The sequence below is a fragment of the Phascolarctos cinereus genome, unplaced genomic scaffold, assembly GCF_003287225.1.
Source record: "Phascolarctos cinereus isolate Bilbo 61053 unplaced genomic scaffold, phaCin_HiC Scaffold_1;HRSCAF=81, whole genome shotgun sequence".
Taxonomy (NCBI): domain Eukaryota; kingdom Metazoa; phylum Chordata; class Mammalia; order Diprotodontia; family Phascolarctidae; genus Phascolarctos; species Phascolarctos cinereus.
The window spans coordinates 124576363-124596786 of NW_027555514.1; the positions used below are offsets into that span (position 1 = coordinate 124576363).

General features: G+C 35.0%; 1 protein-coding gene across 3 annotated transcripts in view; it reads right to left on the minus strand.

The window, feature by feature from the left end:
* Positions 1-1708: 1708 nt before the first annotated feature.
* Positions 1709-20424, minus strand: part of ING3 (inhibitor of growth family member 3) — a 52171-nt gene continuing 33455 nt past the window's right edge. For 2 of the 3 annotated variants that reach the window (XM_020966346.2, XM_020966348.2), the window contains 7 exons: positions 16119-16190; positions 13848-13967; positions 13355-13512; positions 12640-12830; positions 10172-10364; positions 6027-6065; positions 1709-4154 (listed from right to left, as the gene is read on the minus strand). In XM_020966346.2, the coding sequence (XP_020822005.1) occupies positions 4038-4154; positions 6027-6065; positions 10172-10364; positions 12640-12830; positions 13355-13512; positions 13848-13967; positions 16119-16190 (890 nt within the window). In that variant the 3' untranslated portion in view covers positions 1709-4037. The remainder of the gene's footprint in view (positions 4155-6026; positions 6066-10171; positions 10365-12639; positions 12831-13354; positions 13513-13847; positions 13968-16118; positions 16191-20424) is intronic. The other variant, XM_020966347.2, reaches the window with a different exon arrangement.

A 20424-nucleotide genomic window follows, 5' to 3' on the forward strand; every position in this document is an offset into this window, starting at 1 on the left:
TGTGGAGGATAGAATGGAACATGAAATGGGAAGACCAGTAAGAAGCCTACTGCAATAGTCCAGGTAAGAGGTAGTGAATTGGTAGGTAAGTAGTACCCTTTACATAAATAATAAAGTTCAGAAGTGGGTTTTGGAGGAGTTAACAAGTTCCGTTTGGAACATTTAAGGTTTAAGATGTCTATAATTCTATAGATTAATATATAATAAGATATAATCCTATATCCAGTTGAAAAACATCCAATGGGTAGCTGGTGATGTGGGACTGAAGGTCAATGAGAGGGAAGGCTGTACAGATACACAAATCACCTGTGTAGATCTAATCAAACTCAGGAACTTTTTGAATCTTGTTACGTCAGGTATTCCTCTCAGCTTTCTGTCACCTACAAATTTGGCATGCCATCTATGCTTTAATCAAAATCACTGATCAAGAATTTTAAACAGCATAAGTGCCAAAGAAGATACCTGGGGTACTATCATAGCTTTAGTTTTAGCTTTAGTTTTTAGATGTAATGTAATATTATGCTTTATTATATTTTTATTTGTTTTGTTATGTATTTCCCAATTATATTTTGATTCAGGCTGCTGAAGCTCTGTGTTTGACACCTCTGCCCTAGAGTACTGCCAGCTTCTAAGGGACATACCCATGAAATAATTCAGCTAGTTGGAAATCTATCTACTTGTCTATCTACTACTCTGTGGGAGTCCTATATTGCTCCATTTTGTCTATAATAACAGCTTGATAGACTTTGTCATATGCTTTGCTAACATTCAGGTTAACTGTAGCATTCTCTTAATCTACCATAGAGCTGGAAGGGACCTCATGGGTCTTCTTGTTCCACCCCCCATTTACAGATGAGGAATCAAGCCCCTCAGGGAAGTTAAGTGATTTGCCGAAGGTAACAGAGCACTACTGCTGTGAGTTGGAAGAGGTGAGGTTTGGACAGAGGCCCTGGACTCCAAAATAATGACTCTTTACACTGTACCACAATGCCTCACATTCTAACCAACTTGTTTAAAAAAAGAAAAGGAAAAGTAGTTAGTTTGGCATGGGTTATTATTGACCCTCACATCACTTATTGCAAGGTCAATGGGTTTCAAGGAAAGAATATTAAAAAAAATTTTCCTTAAAAATTCTAAAATAATTTCAGGAAAAGAAAGAGTATTTTAAAGTTGTAGACTAATTATTTCTTTGGTCTCTGACTTTAAATGATTTTAGCCAAATAAGAAACACCATAATATGATATTTTAAAAGTATAGAAAAGAGTAAGTCAATATTACAATACAAATTTTTATCAAGAAACCCACTTCTAAAAGTTCCCATATTATTTACAGGATGTTCTTCTCTTGATCCCAGTGGAAACTTCTAGAATACTGAAATGTGGATTGATGTTAAATTTAGGAAAACACAATAGACAACAACAACAACAATAAAAAAAATAAACCTGACAAATTTATGCCAAATAAATAGGAAAAGTGCAATGAATTGCAATGTAAAAATGCTTTACCCCTAGTATCCCAAATGATATGATCAAATATCAAATGTAAATTCCATGCACCACAGAAATCTAAGGAGGAAACAACAAAAAGCATACATACATAATAAATGTTTGGTTCATTGAGTCTTCAGTTTTCTTTTTAAGGGAAAGATGGCTATACAGCATAAAACTACCTTTTGAATAATTAAGTTTATGGTTATCAAACACTCAGCTTCATTTAGGCATTTAATTAAGCCATTTATTGCTTCAAATGTGTCACCATGAACATTTTAATACACACTCCACAGAAGTAAGGCCTCAGTTTTCACCACCTATAGATTGTGAACCCACCACACATTTGGATTTTTTTTGTGATACTAATTATCACATGTACAACAAAGATTCTGAATGTGCATTTTATAAAACCAGGTGCCTTCACTGTGGACCTTGGCGTATACATCACAGACAATATTAAAAGTTGGCCATATTTTCTGGGATGAGGTAGCTGTTCCATATGTGGCCCAATTATTTGTGGCAGGCTTTAAAAACATTTTATCCATTACTTATCAACTTCACAAAATTTTGGTTTACCACTTTATATATATATTTAGTTTCAGTTTAACCCTTGTCAACGTGTAATTTTTTTCAATGGTAAAAATCAAAATGGATCTAATGAAATCCGTACATTGAAAGTGGCCCCAGCAGCAATTAAGTATATTCCTGGCTCAGAAGCCAAGATAGTGCTGAAAATAAGACGCTATAAAAAACTTTTACCTTTGACTAATTACAGTAAGATGACTGAACTGGAGAAAGTCATGCTGCACCATAGGAAGGAGTATATTATATAATTCAGCGGCATATTCAGACAATATGCTAATAACTGTTATTTTATATAGTTTTCTAAAGGCTTTCTTAATAAGCTATCAACTAAAGGCGTCATTGGTGCTCACTTAAAAAGAAGCCTAACTTGCTTTTATGTTACAACATGGTTGAGAGACATATTATGACAGCTCCGAATCTTAGTGCTTGAAGGGAGCTTGAAGGGATCATCTAATCCAGCCCCCTTGGATAGCATTGCATAGAACTTGCGCTATTTTCTGAACGAGGACTTCCATGTGGTTTTGGGTAAAGATGAAATCTGATGGGCCAACAAAGCTTTCAATATATAGGTATTCAAAAAAGAAACATTAAGAATCTTACATATTTATCCGCTGATCAGAAACTTTCATCTCAGTAGTCAAAACCCATTCATTGCAAAATTTAGGATTTCAATAGCACCTATGGAACAAAAATTCAGTGTTTTACAGGAATTTACAAATGCTGCAGTGACAATCACTCTGGTTTTATAAATAGGAAACTAAGACCCGGAGCATTTAAATGTGACTTAGCTGTCATGATAGTCTGGAGGAAAATAAAAAACAGAATCTAGTTGTAAGCTTCTAACTCAGGGGTCTGCAGTCTATTCATTCAGTTGAGCATTTTGCCTTAAGACATATAATTTTATAATAATCATTTTTATTTTATATAATGTAATTATATCTCTCTGTTTTCCCTTATACACTGAAGTAAAAGGGTATTCCTAAAAAAATAAATTTGCATTTAAAATTTACATTAAAAAGGTATTTTCTTATGTTCACATCACAAATTGCAAACAATATTAAAGAAATCACAGAACAATCTGTATATTATGGGACCATGACCTCTTTAGATAAAATGAGAAAGGTGAAAGGTGATTGGGCTTTAGAAATTTTCGCTATTATCTGTTAAATGTGTAAAATATAAATACAAGTAATTTTAAAAAAATTTTATTTTAACACCTAATACAGTTCCAATTTTAAGGATTACTTGCACAAAAAAATAAACACATTTGGTATAAAAATTTATCACTTTAACACCCTTTTCCCTCAAGCCCTCCCACCCCACCCTCATGAACTGCATCCTGTTTTGATGCAGAAACATATAAAGACTAATGGCACAAATTCATTTTTACTCTACAGGAGTTTCTGTTTATGTACCCAAGTACTCTAGAGGACACCAGCCCACTTTATACATGAACCATTTTCTTCAGCCTGCTGAATTTAGTTTCACAAAGAAACAAAGCTATAAAGGCATTTAAAAACCATTATCTTAAATTCTTTTTAGAAGCACTGACTTTTTTTTTTTTGCAACCAGTTATATACATAGTGTTACATAACAGCTCTGGAGTACAGTACATGCAGCAGAATATACCTGTTAGATATAAAATACTTTTCTTAAAATCTTCATCGTTGGAATTCTTTGAAGATTAAATAATAGAATGCCCATTACTTCGAGAAAATGGCTGGAGAGTACAAATGTCTGCATATGTTGGCCACTGAAATAATCCAAGGCTAACTGGAATAGTATTTATAGCACACTGGGAGTGCATAAATAATTTACTTACATTATTAAAACACAACTAATAAAATTAATAGTTCAAGATCTTATAGGACTGCCTATATTAATCCTTTAAGTGGTTGCCAGGAAATGTGGTTTGATGTTTAAGTCCCGTATAAAATGCTTTGCATGAAGCTTTTCCCAAGTTTATTTATGTCTACTGCCTCTTCTCTTCATTGCAGCTGTACACTGTGGACAGTACCATTTTCCTTTTGGTGCTTCCGTCAATCCAACACATCCATAATGGAACCACTCTATAGGGCACTAGAAAACAAAATGGCAACAAAAGTCTATTACCATTAAAAAAAATCCCCCAAACCAATAACTGACAGACTATTTTAATTTAATTACTACTGTAATCATATTATAAAGTTTTTAGAGCTAAGGGGTGCGTGCCTGTGTGTGTGTGTATACATATGTAAAACAGTTAAAATGCACATTGTGTTTTACAGTGTACAGAGCTTTACTACTATTCTGAGATGCAGTCTAGCTCTTTTGTTTTACAAGTGAGAAAACAAAGAATCTGACTTCTGATAAACTTATTTATTAATAACTGGAATATCTACAATTAGCAATTCACTCTATTTCATTAGATGGAAAAGTTGATATGTAACCCCTCTAGACCAAAGAGAAGCTAAGAGACACCTTGTATATAAGATGAATATATTTTAAATGTTTTTTAAAATTTTGCCTTACTCCCTCAAAAGTGTCAAAGCATGTCACAGATAAAAACATTTATCTTTTTGTGTATTTACAATATTCAGAGGTCAGCTCTTACACACACAAGAAAACATAGGTGTTTTGCAGTTATACTGCTGCATCTGAGTATAAAAAAAACATTTCTAAGAAAAGAAATGGGGCATGGATGGAGCAGGAAAGAAGCTGGTCAGTATGTTACATGAACAAAGGTGGTGCTAATTACCTTCACCAAGTGTCCAAATAAAAGTTTTTCTGTGCCATTTAAAAAATAATACAATAAAACTCTTTGGCAGAACTCACTCACGGCTAGGTAAGTGATTCTGGGAAGAAGAAGAAGATGTTGCTAGTGACCTCCCAGCCTACTCCTTCCTCTCTAAAACACAAAAGGGATGATAAGATAAAATAAAATGTAAAAGCTGAATCATCATGTTCCTCTTAATCTCAAGCTGTCTTCTAAATTTCAAATCTGATTTCATTACTAGAATTTCTGTATGACTACTTAATTCTTCCTCCTTGCCACTTTTATAAAATTCAATGGTCTGGCTATAGTTGAACAATAATAAAAGACAAGAAGAATGATATGAATATAGAACAAAAGTACCAGGATAATAAATATTGTTTTCTCAGCATTTAATGAAACCAAATCCAAAACAGGCTCCCTTTTTATGGAAAAGACTCTTTTTCAAAAATCTTTAAAAATAAATCAACAAATAACTTCTATGTCTCTACTTCCTTAAGGTCAGTGTGGTATCTATCCTTATATCCCAAATGCCTTACATAAGTTAGAAAACAAACATTAGTGTTCATCATTTGTAAGACAGTATGTGTCACTGTCTTACAGATGGTAATTTAATTAACAGAAGAGGAATGTAATTCAAAGATATCCATAATTTCCTCAAACACTCTCTAAAGCATTCCTTTTCAACATTCTTTTAGGACAAAGATGTGTCAAAAGTTATAAAACTAGCATTACATTTTAATACTTAGTAAATTTAAGGGCATTATTTACTTTTGGAATGTTCCAACATTACAAAAGCATCCATCAACAACCATAATAAACTTATATAGCTAGGGCCTTCCCACTCCTCTCCCCCACATGCAAAATTCACTTTGTTTTCATTTGGTATATAATCTGTAGATACCTACAAATGTCCATGCGTTTTTCCCCAACAGGATGTAATGTGAGGTAAGGGACCATTTCTCTTTTGTTTTTATATTCTCAGTGCCTAGCACCATGTTTATCACACAGTAGGCTGTTAATCAATGCCTGATGATTGATTTCAATTTCCTCGACCCCAAATTCATAACAAACAAAAACCTGTTTCTCTGGTATGTAAATACAGTTTTGAGATTGTATCACAGAACTAAAAGACAAACTTCAAATACTACAAAGTCTATGTTTTTTATCATTCCAGTATATGTAATTTTGATACTTACATCTTGGTTATCACATCCTACCATTTCACCATAGGATACCTAATTAAAAAAAAAATTAAATGTGAATATCTAACAAATACCTAACAAAAATACTCTGAATGTTCAAAATACACTTAATCCTTGTAATCCCTAACTTATATGCTTCTTATACAATACCTTACAAATAATTATATATGAGTCTCACATATAAATGGCCGCCCCACTTGGGTGACCCTCCCCCTCTTCTCTCTGCTACTATTGCCACAGCTTGGGATTTTCCTCTTTCCATCTTCCTCCTAGCCTACTGCTCCCTTAAACTACTCATTCCAACCTCTGCTTTGCCTCTCACCTTACATCAGGGCCAGCAGAGGATTAGGAGGCAAGAACGACATTAGTAAAGGAAAAAGGATGGTAAGTCTCTGGAAGACTCTTTTCACTACCTCCCCACTTCTACTAACAACCTTCCCCCACCCCATCTCATCATCCTCCCTCATCTTTGGAGGTCCTTCTTCTCTTCAGCTCTAGCCTAATGATGCTGTTGTTCTTAAATGTTATATGAATTTCAATCCTTAATTATGCCTGGGGCCAGGGAGGGAAGAAGAGGAGACAGAGAACTAAACAAAGGAGAAACTTTTAAAACTTTTCATTGGAGATTACCTCCAAACCACTGCCGGCACTACAAGGCTGGAAAGGCTTTGAATACAGTCTTGATAAGACAGTCTATCTTCTGTCTGAAGATCAACTTAGCTAAGTACAGGTTATCACAAAATGGGTGGTCACCAGACAATGAATTCTTTTGGCCAGGATGACCTATGACACTGACAAAATACAAAAAGCCCTGATCTCCATATATATAGTGGTCATGGCAACATAACAGAAAAAGCAAGGATCAAGTGGTAAGAATGAGTTTTTAGATCATCTGCAAACACTAGTATAACTGTTGGTATGCAATGTAAGATTTTTGTTCAATAACTAACAAGTTGATAAATCACTGGAATTAATTCTATTCATGCAGAAAATCTCACTATAAACAAAATGAGAAGAAATAAAGAATTTATAGTTCAATAGAAGATTGGTCCAGAGGTTCTCTTTGGATAGGTGAATATAGGAATTAGAGATGATTTTACTGTGTACTCAAAGTCACAAGAAAAGACATTTTATGGCACATCTGATCATCTTGCCTTGATGGTACTCATGATAAGCATAAGTAAACTGATCACGATGAAGATAATTCCAGTTTATAAACCAACATTTACTATACAATATAAAGCAGTAGAGAAATTTATGAAGAATTGGACAAAGTCATTTAATAAAGGTTAACACATGCCCAGCTACTCTATGACTTCAATGCAAAGGTATGCATAGGTAAGATGATAAAAAAATTTTTTGAAAAAATGAAGTTTGGAATCAAGAAATGAAAAAGGACAAATGCTAGAAGACTATGCAGAAATTTTACACTGGCATCACAAACCGTTTCTTTAGGAAGAGAACTGGAAGATGCTAGAGCCTCAAACATCCTCACAAAAAAAAAAAGAAGAAACTGACTACATCTTGACTAGAAAATGCTGAATTACTGATATGGAAGTCATTCTGAATCCACTGTCTTGTGTATTGTACAATTAATAATTGGTTAGAACAAAAATCAACCCAAATATATTTAAATTGGTATGGTGAAAGTGTGTCAAAGATTCTCCTCCAACTAGGCATCTCCTATGTATGACTTAATATTATGCAAAATTCTATAATAAATGCAACTGATCAGGTAAAATGTTCAACCATCAACAAGTGAAGAAACGAATGAAACAGACAACATGTTTATGAAAAGATGCTCACATTGCTTTCGTTGAGAATGTTTCATACAAAGTCCTAACAAAAGAGGAATTCTGATCTATGGTAAGGTATTGCAGATGCTTCTGTTTGTGGATGACTTTGTACTGATTTGTACTACACATCAGAATACTGGGCCTCTTATGAAACCGATGATTGCCAAAAACAAAAAACACTCTAGCAATTCATGCAGGAAAAAAAAATAAGCGGATAGAGAATACAAGTTGCCCAGATATTGACACATAATTAGACAGGTGGCCCATTAACTTAGTCTATCAGTGGGTACATGTTAGGCAGAAGATCCAGTTTGACAATGAGCTGGGTAAAAAACTGAATAGGATCAGATAAGGCTAGATTGAATCTGGGAAAATGTAGCACTTTTAATCTTTCCAAGTTGCTCAGTGCTGAAAACAATGTACTCTAAACTCTATCAACTCATATTTTAAATGCTAGCATTATTCCAGTGATGAAATATGGTTGCAAATCAAAGAAAAACTTGATCTTAAAATCACAACAACATATGACCAGAAAAGAAAACAGAAAATGCATTTGGTCTAAGTAGGCATTGCTATTTCTTGTACATTAGAAAGGATATAAACAATTATCAAGGACATTTATGAGATGGGTTGATCATATAGTAACAATCAGTAATAACAGATGGGCAGTTCAAGTCCTACAGTAGTAAGCAAAAAATATTTTAAAAAGCAAAGATCAGGCCTCAGACACTTGACATTTACTAGCTATGTGACCCTGGGCAAGTCACTTAACCCCAATTGCCTCACCAAAAACAAAACAAAAACAAACAAAAAAGCAGAAGAAGAGAGCCAATATAATAAAAATGACAATTCTACCTAAACTAATCTACTATTCAATGCCATCCCAATTAAATTACCAAAAAATTATTTTATGAACTAGAAAAAATAATAATAAAATTCATTTGGAAGAAGAAAAGTTCAAGAATATCAAAGGAATTAATGAAAAAAAATCTAAAGGAAGGATATTTAGAAGTACCCTTAGGAAAAAACCTCCAAAGTGGGGTGCATGCGTGTGTGTGTGTGTGTCTCCGTTTAGCACAGAAGAACAGGAGAAATTTTGTTTTGTTTTGTTTTGTAATGGATCACAGGAGAGGAATACTGGTTGGGAAAAAACAGGTGATGACAATGGAAAGGAAAGCAGGTCTTTCAAAGAAAAGAAATGAGATAAATGAGTCAGGCCAAGATGACCCCTGTTTCTTAGCCTTTGCCTCAGACCACAAAGCCACAACTTTGTGCATGGAACTGGGAAAGCACAACTTTGTGCTCCTACTGTGGGAATGGATGTTACAGATTCCTAGTTTCCTCAGTAAGCAATCTGAATACATTTTCTCATAGAAACATTTTTATGAAAGCTCATTTCTATAATTCTAGTAGTTCAGATCTACAGTTTGGTTACATTATATACTTAAAAAGAATTTAGATGGGTAGGAAGAGGAAGTAGCAGACACTAGGAATCTAGATAACATCTATGATATTGCTTCTATGGGAAAGTGGTCCATAGTTTAAAATGACTATGAACTTTTAACAATACAGCACTTCCATAAGTATTTATACTCATAAAATATGAAAAATGAAACCCTAAAATCTTTATGCAAAATAAACTTTACATTTTATTAAAAAAAGTGGAATAACATAGAGCCTCGGTTCCCAAATTCACATGTACATACTAAGTAAAAATAGAATATTTCACAAGCTGATGAAAACTGTAATAAATGAAGCAGGTATCACTGCGTGCATTTACAATATACAAAATAGGAAATTATTAAGGTTTTTTACTTTTTGGGGGGCAAGTATAAAGTTCTTATATTTGCCCCAAAAGTTTCAGGTTAAGTAACTGAGTATTCAGCAGAGGAGCTTATGGTTGTGGCATTCTTGCACTTTCATAGGCTAGTTTATTCTCCCTCCTAACAAAATAAGGAATAAACAAACATTAAAATAAAAAGCATGTACACAATTAAGTATATTTGCTTCTGGAATTTTTCTAGCTCATGAAATGGTAAATATGAATCTTATTTTCTAAAAAAGGGTTTCCTTGCCTCAAATGACCAACTCATTCATTTTGGTGTGTAATTTCATGCCTTCTGCTTACACAGCTATGTCTGTGTACTAGATCTGCAATATATATTGCATTAAAATCCAGAACCAATGGCATTATCCAAAGTCTTTCAGGGAAATGATTGAAAGGATATACTAATACAAGAAATTAATGGAGAAGGGAAGGTAGAGTCTTTTAAGAATTAAACTGTTTTCTAAATTGGTTTTGTTTTTCACTTAATCTGGATTATGAGTATACTGGATATTTACCTGATTACAAATACAGTAACGTGGTTCATTTGGGTCATAAGTCCAATCAACTTGATTATTTGAATCAGACTCTGGTATTGTTGCTGTTTGTTGAGAGAGTTCTTGTGCTAATGCTGATGATGAGGAACATGATGATAAAGAGGAAGAAGAGGAGGAAGACGATGACTGCTGGCTTGAAGACTTGTTGTTGTTTCTGAAAAATAGCAACAATTTTATTTGGTAGATAATCCAGGGAAAGTCAACTAAAGAATTTTTATACAGATGACTGAAAGGAAAGAATTTGATTATATTACTTAGTATTTACTTTTAATATGTAATTTAAAAAATTATTTCAAATATAAGAATGAAAACTTTATGGAATGGGGAAAAAAAAAAGATGTGACAAAGACTCCTGAAAAGTAGTTTATCGTTACTGAATTGCTTTTTATGGCTGCTGAATTATTAGTGACTGAGCCTCCTACTTTACTGAAAAGGCTGAGGCTTTCTGATATAAACTCCGTCAGTTCCCCATTTCTATTCTTTTTTTTTTAAATTAATCTATTTTGATTTATCAACAATCACTTCCATATGTTTTTGAGTTTTAATTTTTCTCTCCCTCCCTCCCCACCACCCTGTCCAAGATGGCATGCAATTTGATTTAGGCTATACATATACATTCCTATTAAACACATTTTCACATTAATGATGTTGTAAGTAAGAATTAGAACCAATAGGAGGAACCACCAGAAAGAGGAAACAAAACTCAACAGAAAAAAAAAAAGCAAATAGTATGCTTTGATCTGCATTCAAACTCCATAGTTCTAGTTGATCCTTGGTTATTGTAATCCAAGCTCCTTTGCCTTTCGGAATATCTTGTTCCATGCCCTGCAGTCTTTTAATGTAGAAGCTGCAAGGTCCTGTGTAATCCTAACTGTGGTTCCATGATATTTAAAATGTTTCTTTCTGGCTGCTTGCTGTATTTTCTCTTTGATCTGGCAATTTTGGAATTTGGCTACCATATTCTTTGGTGTTTTCAATTTGGGATCTCTTTCAGGAGGGGATCAGTGGATTCTTTCTATGGCTATTTTACCCTCTGGTTCTAGGACCTCAGGGATTCCTTTTGATTTCTTCAGCTCCTCTCAGATGGATGTTGTAGGATGTTTATCTGCCTGGGGCCCCTTGCAGCGCTGCTTCCCTTAGTTTTGCTGAGGCACTGGGAGACCTGGTTGCTGTAGAATGCCAAGACACCTGGTGGTTTTCCAAGCTGGTTTCCACCAGTTCCCTGCCCTCACTGAGGCATTCGGGGGTCCAGGTGTTGGTGTTCACCTGCTCCACCACCTGGGTTTCAGGATCTCCTCCTGATATGCTGAAGTGGGGCTTTATGCTAACTTGCTGGGATGCCTCCCATTCTTTTTGCTCCCCTTCTCCTAGGGCAAGAGGCGCCTTTCCCATTAATTCCTCAAGCTACCTGGGCTACTGGACTGCTGCACCCCATCTTTCTTCTGGTTCAGCTGTTTCAGGGTTTTTCCTGGGGCGACATTTTCTGGGCTTTCAGAGGTTAATCCCCTCATCATCATCATCATCATCATCATCATTATTTAACTCTTCTTCCCTTAGTTATACGTATCCCTACTACTTACTAAGACTAACTTCTAGGTTTGCACTCTTGATCTGATCCTACTTCCTCCTGCCTTCTTTAGGACCTTATTCTGATAGTTATCCCCTTCACCCCAACCTAAAAAAAAGACCTCCCTTGATATTGTAGCTACAATCCCATCTCTAGTCCCCTAGCTTCCTGAAGAAATGGAATAAATTTAATGCTTCCAATTTCCCTATATCCTCCCTTAAACCCAGCAAGGCTACCACTGAGCTCCTAATCAACAAATCCAGCTTTTTCCCCTTGTCATTATCCTCTATGACCTCTTTGTAGTTTTTGACACTGCTGTCTTACCAGATACTTTCTCCTTCTAACCATATTGCCTTGTTCTTCTACCTGTAATTGTTCCTAGATGTACTTCAGCCATTCCTCCTTTTATTCCTAACTCCCTTAATGTGGATGAATGCTCCTTAAAGATTTGTTTTAGGTCTTTTCCCCTTCTTTCTATAGTCTCTTCCTTGGCAGTCTCATTCACTTCTATAGCTTCAATTATCAATTTTATGTAGATGACTTCTACATATTTGTCCCCAGTTTTGACTTCTCTGAGCTCTAGACCCATATCCGATGGCCTTCATGACATCTCCACTGGGATGTCCAAAGCACATCCTACACCTAAATGTCATTGTCTTTGTAGGAATAGGAATAAAAGTTAAGCAACAATCCTCAATTGACTTACCCTACTAATTATTCCTGCTCAGTACTTTTGCAGTCTATATCACTATTTAAAAATGCAGATGAACAGGTTGTATAGTTCCCAGAAAGAATGCTTTAGGGGATTTGTTTTAAAACAAATAAAGTTAGTTACGACAAAAATAAAAACAAAAAAACTTACTTGCTTTTTCGACCACTCCGTGAGTCTGTTGCTGCTGAACTTATGGTCTGAGTTAATGTAGATGCCAATGCTGATGAAGAATAGCCAGTGGATTCCCTAGCTAACGAAAATTCTCTTCCTAGCTGGAAGTCATTATTTTTAAAAGCTTCATAGCTAGCCTTTAAACTTGATGTTCTTCTACCTTCTTTCATCTAGAAAAAGATATTTGACAGTATTAGAATATATAATCATTATAATATTACTTTCCTTGTATTGGCTAACTTTAATCTTATTGTAGTTCAAACTATTGCCTCTGAATATTAAAAAGTAGGCATTATACAGTCATGAAAATATGTACTTATCTTCTTACCAGAGGCACTAAAAAAAAAGTCTGTAAATTCTAAGCTGGGCAAATGTGCCAATATCTGCAATGGGATGAACAACCTCAAAAACTACAAAAAAAACCCAAAACAACAAACCCCAATACAAAAAGGGGTACAAAAGCCAAAGTGCAATCCTAGCAGATTTTCTAATCATCATCTTACAATCTCCAAACCTGTAATGGTTTGCACTATAAGCTTAACTTGTTAATATTACCCAAGAAAATTAGATATAAAACTATTTCAAATGAACTAATATATTGGACCCAATATAATTTCTTTCATTTAAAAGAATTCAACCTTATCCATATTTTATTATATTTGTTGTTCTGTCCCCATGTCTAACTATCCTTTACCTGGGCTGTGGCTTGAACTGCTTGAGCTGCTGCCATGGTAATTGCCCCGGCTCCAGTTCCTGAAGATAATGAGCCGATGTTATAGGATGCCAGCGGTTGAGAAGAATTCACATTGTAAGCATTGTTAGAAGAGGTTGAAGAATTATTGTTTCGGCATCCTGGGTGAAATTAAAACACAAGCGAAATTGGAGAAAGTATAATTTCAGTGAGATAAAAAATATTCCTTCCCCATTTAGACAATAATCAATAAATTCAAGGACAATACTGCTTAATTAAAAGAAAGTCAAGATAAATTGGGTTGACTAAGCAAAGTGTCATGGAATTCCGAGGAGAATGAAATTTTTCTGTTTGCTTTCTCCAGTAATAATAACATATAAAACATATGGCATTTTTTAAACAAAGTGCAAACTGCCTAGAATCCTGTTTTTTAAAATTCAACCTTAAAATAAATTTAGAGAAATTTTACAAATTACAGTTAAGAAATTAAAATTACCTGGTGTATTTTCTTTAGAGGCATCCGATGTAAGAGTCGATAGAAGAGCTTCAGATTTAAACTTCTTTTCAGGAATGTGATCTGTTGTAGTATGGTGAGAAGTTGGATTATACTTCCTTTCTGAATAAGAATGAAGAATTACTTGGTTTTTAAATTTTGGTAAACTATGGTCGGGGAAAGTGAGAGTAGTTCTTTCCAAACAGAACTCTGATTGAAGTACTTCAGTTCAGTTATAAATCTTGGGTCTTATAATCTTGTGTGGAAAGGGAAAAAACAACAAGTACCAGGGGTCTCTAGGTGGTGCAACAGATAGAGTGCAAAGGCCCAGAGTCAGGAAGACCTGAGTTCAAATCTGGCCTCAGATACTTACTAGCTCTGTGACCCTGGCTAACTCACTTAACCTCCATTTACTTCAGTTTCCTCATCTGTAAAATGGGGATAATAATAACACCTACCTCCCAGGGTTGTTGTAAGGATCAAATGTGATAATAATTGTAAAGTGCTTAGCATAGGCACATAGAAATCATTATATAAATGTTAGCTATTATTATTACAAAGAGACATAGGTTGATACAATATGATCTGAAAGGGATAATGTACTAAGACCTCAGTGGGTGAGGTTCAGGAAAGGTTTCACATAGAAAGTAGCCTTTGAATTGAGGATCAAAAAGAATTTTTGTTAGTTCAGCCACTGCACTGCCCTAGATCAAAGCCTCAAACACATCTCAAATTTTTGCAACATTTTCTTAACTCATCTCCCTGCCTCAGGTGTCTCCCCACACCAACCCATCCTCCAAAGGAGGATAATTGCCATTGATTTTCCTAAAAACGCAGGTCTGACATGTCATTCTGGTATTCATAAAACTCCAGTGGTTCCCTATTACCTGGAGGAGGCAAACACAAGTTTCTCTGATTGGCATTTCACAACATGGCCCTAATCTACCTTTCCAACCTTATTTTACATTACTCTTCCCTTCTCTAACACCAGAGTTGAGCTAAACTACTTTTCTTATGTTCTTCCTATATAGCATTGTATCTCCTGTCAATGCACTTTTGTAATTGCTTTAATTTGTGCCTGGAATGCATTTAAAATATCTTAGTTTCCTTCAAGGATCAGATAAGTGCCACTTTCTAAATGAAATCATTCTGATGTCCCACCACCCCCCAAGCTGTGTTAGGGGTTTCCCCAAAATTTTCTTGTTCTATTTTAATACTTGTTTTCATATATTCATGTTTTCATGCTGTTCCTGCCAACCACCACTGCATTGTAAGCCCCAAAATGGCAGTTACTCCTCTTTGTATCCCCAATGCCTAACATGAAAATGCTTGTTGACTGATAGACTGAAGTGATCATGAAACATGGCATCTTATTTTCTTGACAGACAAGAAATAGCAAGAAACCAGTAATGTTTCTTTGTTCATTGAAAGTTTACTTTTCAATCTTATATTTTCTACTGCCATAGGGGTAGGAAAATGGACTGGTCCTGTGATTTCATTAGTGTAGGTAGGTGAGGAAACTTCCTCTACCAAAGCAGGTCAACGATCACCTTTTCTGCAGTTTCTAGTCTCAGAGAGTTTTGCACAGGACCATGAGAAGTAAAGTGACCTGCCCAGGATTACACAGCAAGGACACGTATGAGTTGGGACTTGAGCTCTGGTCTTTCCCTGGCTTTGAGGCTGGATCTCCAGGCCCTATGCACTGCAGCCTCTCATGACTGAAGGGGTTTCAAAAGACTCAAAAACTATCCTGAGAGGGTCACTAGGTGTGCCACTCCTTCACAAGACGAGGAGGCTTTCTTCTGTACAATGTTACCCAGAATTTAGAGTCGTGCTGTCATTTTTCTTCCTGACAGATTGCTTCAAAGGAGGAAATACAAGATGTCTGCATCTTATTCTCTCTGCAGTCACCCACTTGTCCTCTTTGACCACTTACTCTAAAGTTGCAGAACAGTGTTTAAAAAAATGAGTATTTCAGAGGAGGAGGAACAGAGGAAGAAGAAAAGGCTGTTCTAATCTTTTACCCCAGTAATGGCTCACAGCAATGGTTTGACAGGGGAGGTAATGCCCAGGGCAAAAGGCAGACTAATAATGAAAGCAATGGGATAATAGGCAAGATGATTAGTTTGCCAAGAAAATGTGCATAGCTCATTACTGAAAGTTTTCTAAACTCACAGTATCTATGCATTAGAATGGGTTTCAATTTTCACATTACATAATTAAGCTATATTAAAATTTCAAACACAATGAAATAAATAAACCCCCCACACTTACTCTCCACTGGTGTGTGCGAATGAGCATGATGATTATTTACTGGTTGTGATGGAGTATCTAATTCCAATGACCCTGAAAAAGAGATATAGAGATAAAGCAGTAAGTTACCATAGAATCTGGCAATTTAGCTACTAGCTACAGCGATTAAGTCCCTCCCTTCCCCATCCACCTGGACTGCCAAACTCTAATCCATATGTTTAGAGACTTAGTTTAGCCTTGTCCAATTGACAGTCATCACTATCCACACTATTACATTTCCCAGATTTTCCTTGAGCCATCCTCAGCTCTGAATAAATTACAAAGGTACATGAAGAGGAACGTGGTAGTCAAACACTGTATCATGATATATTGAAGAGAGATCAAACTTAAGGAGATTATAATGTAATTGGGAAATGTGTAACAAAAACAAAACAAACCAATGTAACACAGATAATGGTATTCTGTGATTTTCTAAGTCATTTCTATTTAAGTCTGACACCACTGGTCTCCTGAAAGAACCCTGGATTTGGTATCACTAGATGGCTTCAGACTCCCCCTGAAACACTTAACTGCCCATATAAGTATAGGGAAATCACTGAACCTCTCTGGACCCCAGTTTACTCCTCTGTCAGCTAATGAGGGAAAAACTTTAAAAACCATTAAGTTTGATTAACCATAACTAGGATTAGACTAGATAATCTCTAACAGCACTTTTAGCTCTAATTCTTATGACCTTCCCTAGACAAAAAAATATATGTATAGACTGCTGGATAATCTGGAAAAAAAAAAGGCTGCTATATAAGTGACTTGATGAACTTTTTAAACTATTTCTCCACTACAATCCTACTCCACTATCTCATCCTAGAGGTTACCCTAGAACATGAGAGCCTGCCAATGGAGCATAAGTTCTGGCAGGTTCTATCATACTGGAAAGACTGAGGCCAAATTAAGAGAGGCTCACTATCAGATTGGCTACAGAGTAACATTTTTTCTGAAAGAATGTCTACTAGGTTATAGATAGATGAAACTTATATTGGAGAAAGGTGGTACTCTACTAGCAAAATGGAATTTCTTATGTAACAGAACTTTGAATTATAAACTCCTTAATGCTGATGGACAAAAAAAAATCTCAACCAAATGTTACTTGACTGTAAGAGTTTTAAGGTAAAAAACCTATGGTTCAAGGAAATACAAGGAAACCTGACCTAGTAGAAAAAGCAAGGGGTCTGCCATCTGATGAACTGGGTTCAAATCCTACTTCATTTTTAAAATGAGTTTATACTAGAGCTTCAAGCTCTAATTCTAAGATTTCATGGCTATTATTACTATATGAAAGAGAATTCATTGTTCAGCAAAATAAGATGTGTTATTCTTCACTTTCACAAGGAGAAAAAGTTAGGTTATTTTCTCTTTGAAAAGCAAGGTAGAAGAGCCACAATGAAAAATACTGTATTGGCTCAAATGTGTGTCACACTGACCTCCAATCTGGCTTGTACAAAAACTGAAAGAAACATATAACCATCACCTCAATGAGAGGGCAACAATGCAAGTGATAAAACGAAGAAAGCAATTTTGACAAAAATGAATAAAAAGTCTTTATCTCAATTGAAAGTAATGTAAAAACTAGTCTGGTACTAAGTATGTTTTGAATGATATGTTTTTTTTTTACATCATTGCTTTTCATTGTATTGGGATCACAACTAGCTCTGTGATTTCCCAGCTGAAAGGCACTCCCAGTTAAGAACTTTCTACCAATGTATCCATACTCTTTCTGCCATTTGTAATTTTAGAGCAGGGATTCTGAGACCCCAGGAGGTCCTGGAATCTGAGGTCTAGGAATTTGTGTGCTTTTTAAAAAATGTATTTTGTATTTAAAATGTATTTCTTTTGTAATCCCATGTATTTTATTCTATGAATTTAAAAAATATTACTCTGAAGATCCAAAGACTTCACTAGCCTGTCAAAGGGGTTCACAACACAACACAGATGAAAGACCCCTCAATGCTTTAACACTGAGAGGTTAAATAACCTGTCCAGGATCCCAAAGCGAGCATTTGTCAAGGGTGGAACTTAAAAACCTCCATTTCTGGTTCCAAGACTAAATTACACCACTTTTCTTTTTAGGGAATAGCTATACATTTGTTTTCTTTAAAAAAAAAATCTTATTTTAGAAGGGCTGCCTATATTGGGAGCAGCCTATATTTGCACCAATAATGGAACAATTTAAAAAACAAATTCTGTCAATGTTTACCTACTTTCCTAAGTTAGAAGACTAAATTTTTTCAAAGAAAGAAAGCATTAGGGAATTAGAGCTTAATGATTTGGAAAGAGGAAACAGCATCATTTTTGCACATAGAAACATAGAGGGGCTATTTTATCCTTTACAAGATGTTCAATCGTCTTATAATCAATGGTAGTTTTAAAAGGATTTTCTGTGTTTGCCTTTGGTTTCTTCAGATGAAATTGTAATAAAGGGCAAGACAGGTGAAGTTGTTAATATAGTTTAACTCACTTTGGTGTTACACTTTTTTGTTCTCATAAAGATAGCTTTATTAACCTTATTAGGCCATATATAGTGTAATTGGAATACTCAAAGCTTACAAGCTGTAAGGCTGTCATTAGAATTTTTTAAGAAGTGTCAAAATGTTGCAAACAGGTCTAATGTTATTCAAATGTGCAGAGAATACTAAGGTTTCTAGAGAGGTAAGTCTTGAGGCCCTCTCAAAATTGAATGCTAACTATAAATCAAATAATTGATCCAAGTCAATTTTTAAAACGCAAAAATTCACCTACATATATGAAAGGTGGTGATTTTATTTTCTAACCTGTTTCCAGAGGTATACCAAATTCTGATGTGACTCTTATTTTGATGACAACCATTTTTTCATTGTTGAAGACATACACACCACATATACATACATATATTTTTTTCTAGGTAATTTAATAATGTTGAGATGATCAAGAAAAGAGGTTCAGCCATCTTGAGAAATTTTTGGCAGAAGCCAAATGTAAAATGGGAATGGGGAAACTATTCATCAGTTGTGAAGTGATGTTTCAGTTAAGTCAGGCTACACTTGTTATGCCCTTCCATTGTAAAAAGTCTTTAGAGGATCCTGAAGGAAAGGAATCCAAAAGCAAGCTGAGGACTTTACAGGGAGAAAATAAAAGCAGTTTATCTCTCTCAAGGAAGAGATTAGGGTAAAGAAGGTTTAGTGGGAAAAAAGAATGTTGCTCTGGAAAATAATGTGGAATTATACTAGATAAGTTACTAAAGTGTTTTTATCCTTTCACTAAGGGATCCCACTAATGAGATTCTATCCTATATACCATATATGTAACAAAACATCTTAGCAGCACTCTTTGTCACTGCAGAAACAAACAAAATGGATACCACTTACTGAGAAATGAATAAGCAAATTGTTTATATATGTGATGGATTATTACTGCATTATTATACAATGAATATGAAGAATAAGTGAAACAAGAGAATATCTGTATGAAGTGATAATGAAAAAACACAACCAAGAAAATAACAGACACAATGACTACAAAAACATAAATAACATAATAAAAGGCAATGAAACTCTGATGAATTTTAATGATCAATTTCAGGCCCTGAGAAGTAATGATCAATCATACTCTTTTCTCAGTAGAGAGGAAGAAGACTAAAGATATAGACAGAACAGGGAAACAATGTAAGTTGGCTTTTCTTAAATGTTTGACTCTGTTACAAGGGGAAATGATTATGGTATAAAACCAAAAATGAATAATACATTTTAAAATATTAAAAGAGGTTATAGATTCAACTAGCAGCTTCCTTTAGAATGAGGGTTTTTTAACTTGGAATCTACAGACCAATAAGAGGTCTGTGGATAGATGTTAAGAGGTCCTGGAAAAAGACCCCCTTGAACTAGGGGAAAAAACTTTATTTTCACTAATTTTGCTATAGTACAAAGTCCTGGTAAACTTCCATAAAGGAGGGAAAATGAACAATCTTCTCTTAAGAATACACAGATACTTTAAAATGTATAGTCAATAAGTCAGTAAGTCAATAAGCATTTATTGACCACCTACTATGTGCCAGGCACTGTGCAATGGGTAACAATTTGTGACAGAAGTACTTAACCAAGGGATTACATTTCTTTTAGTCTTTGCTTTAACTGGCTGTCTTAATGTTATAAGCAAATGCTGAATATTATAAACATTAAAAAAACATGACAGGCAACTGGGAGGGGGGGAGATGGAACAGAGAGATGGCCTGGGAGTCAGAAAGATCTGAGTTTAAGTCCTGCTTCTGCCACTTACTGGCTGTGTGATCTTAACCGCT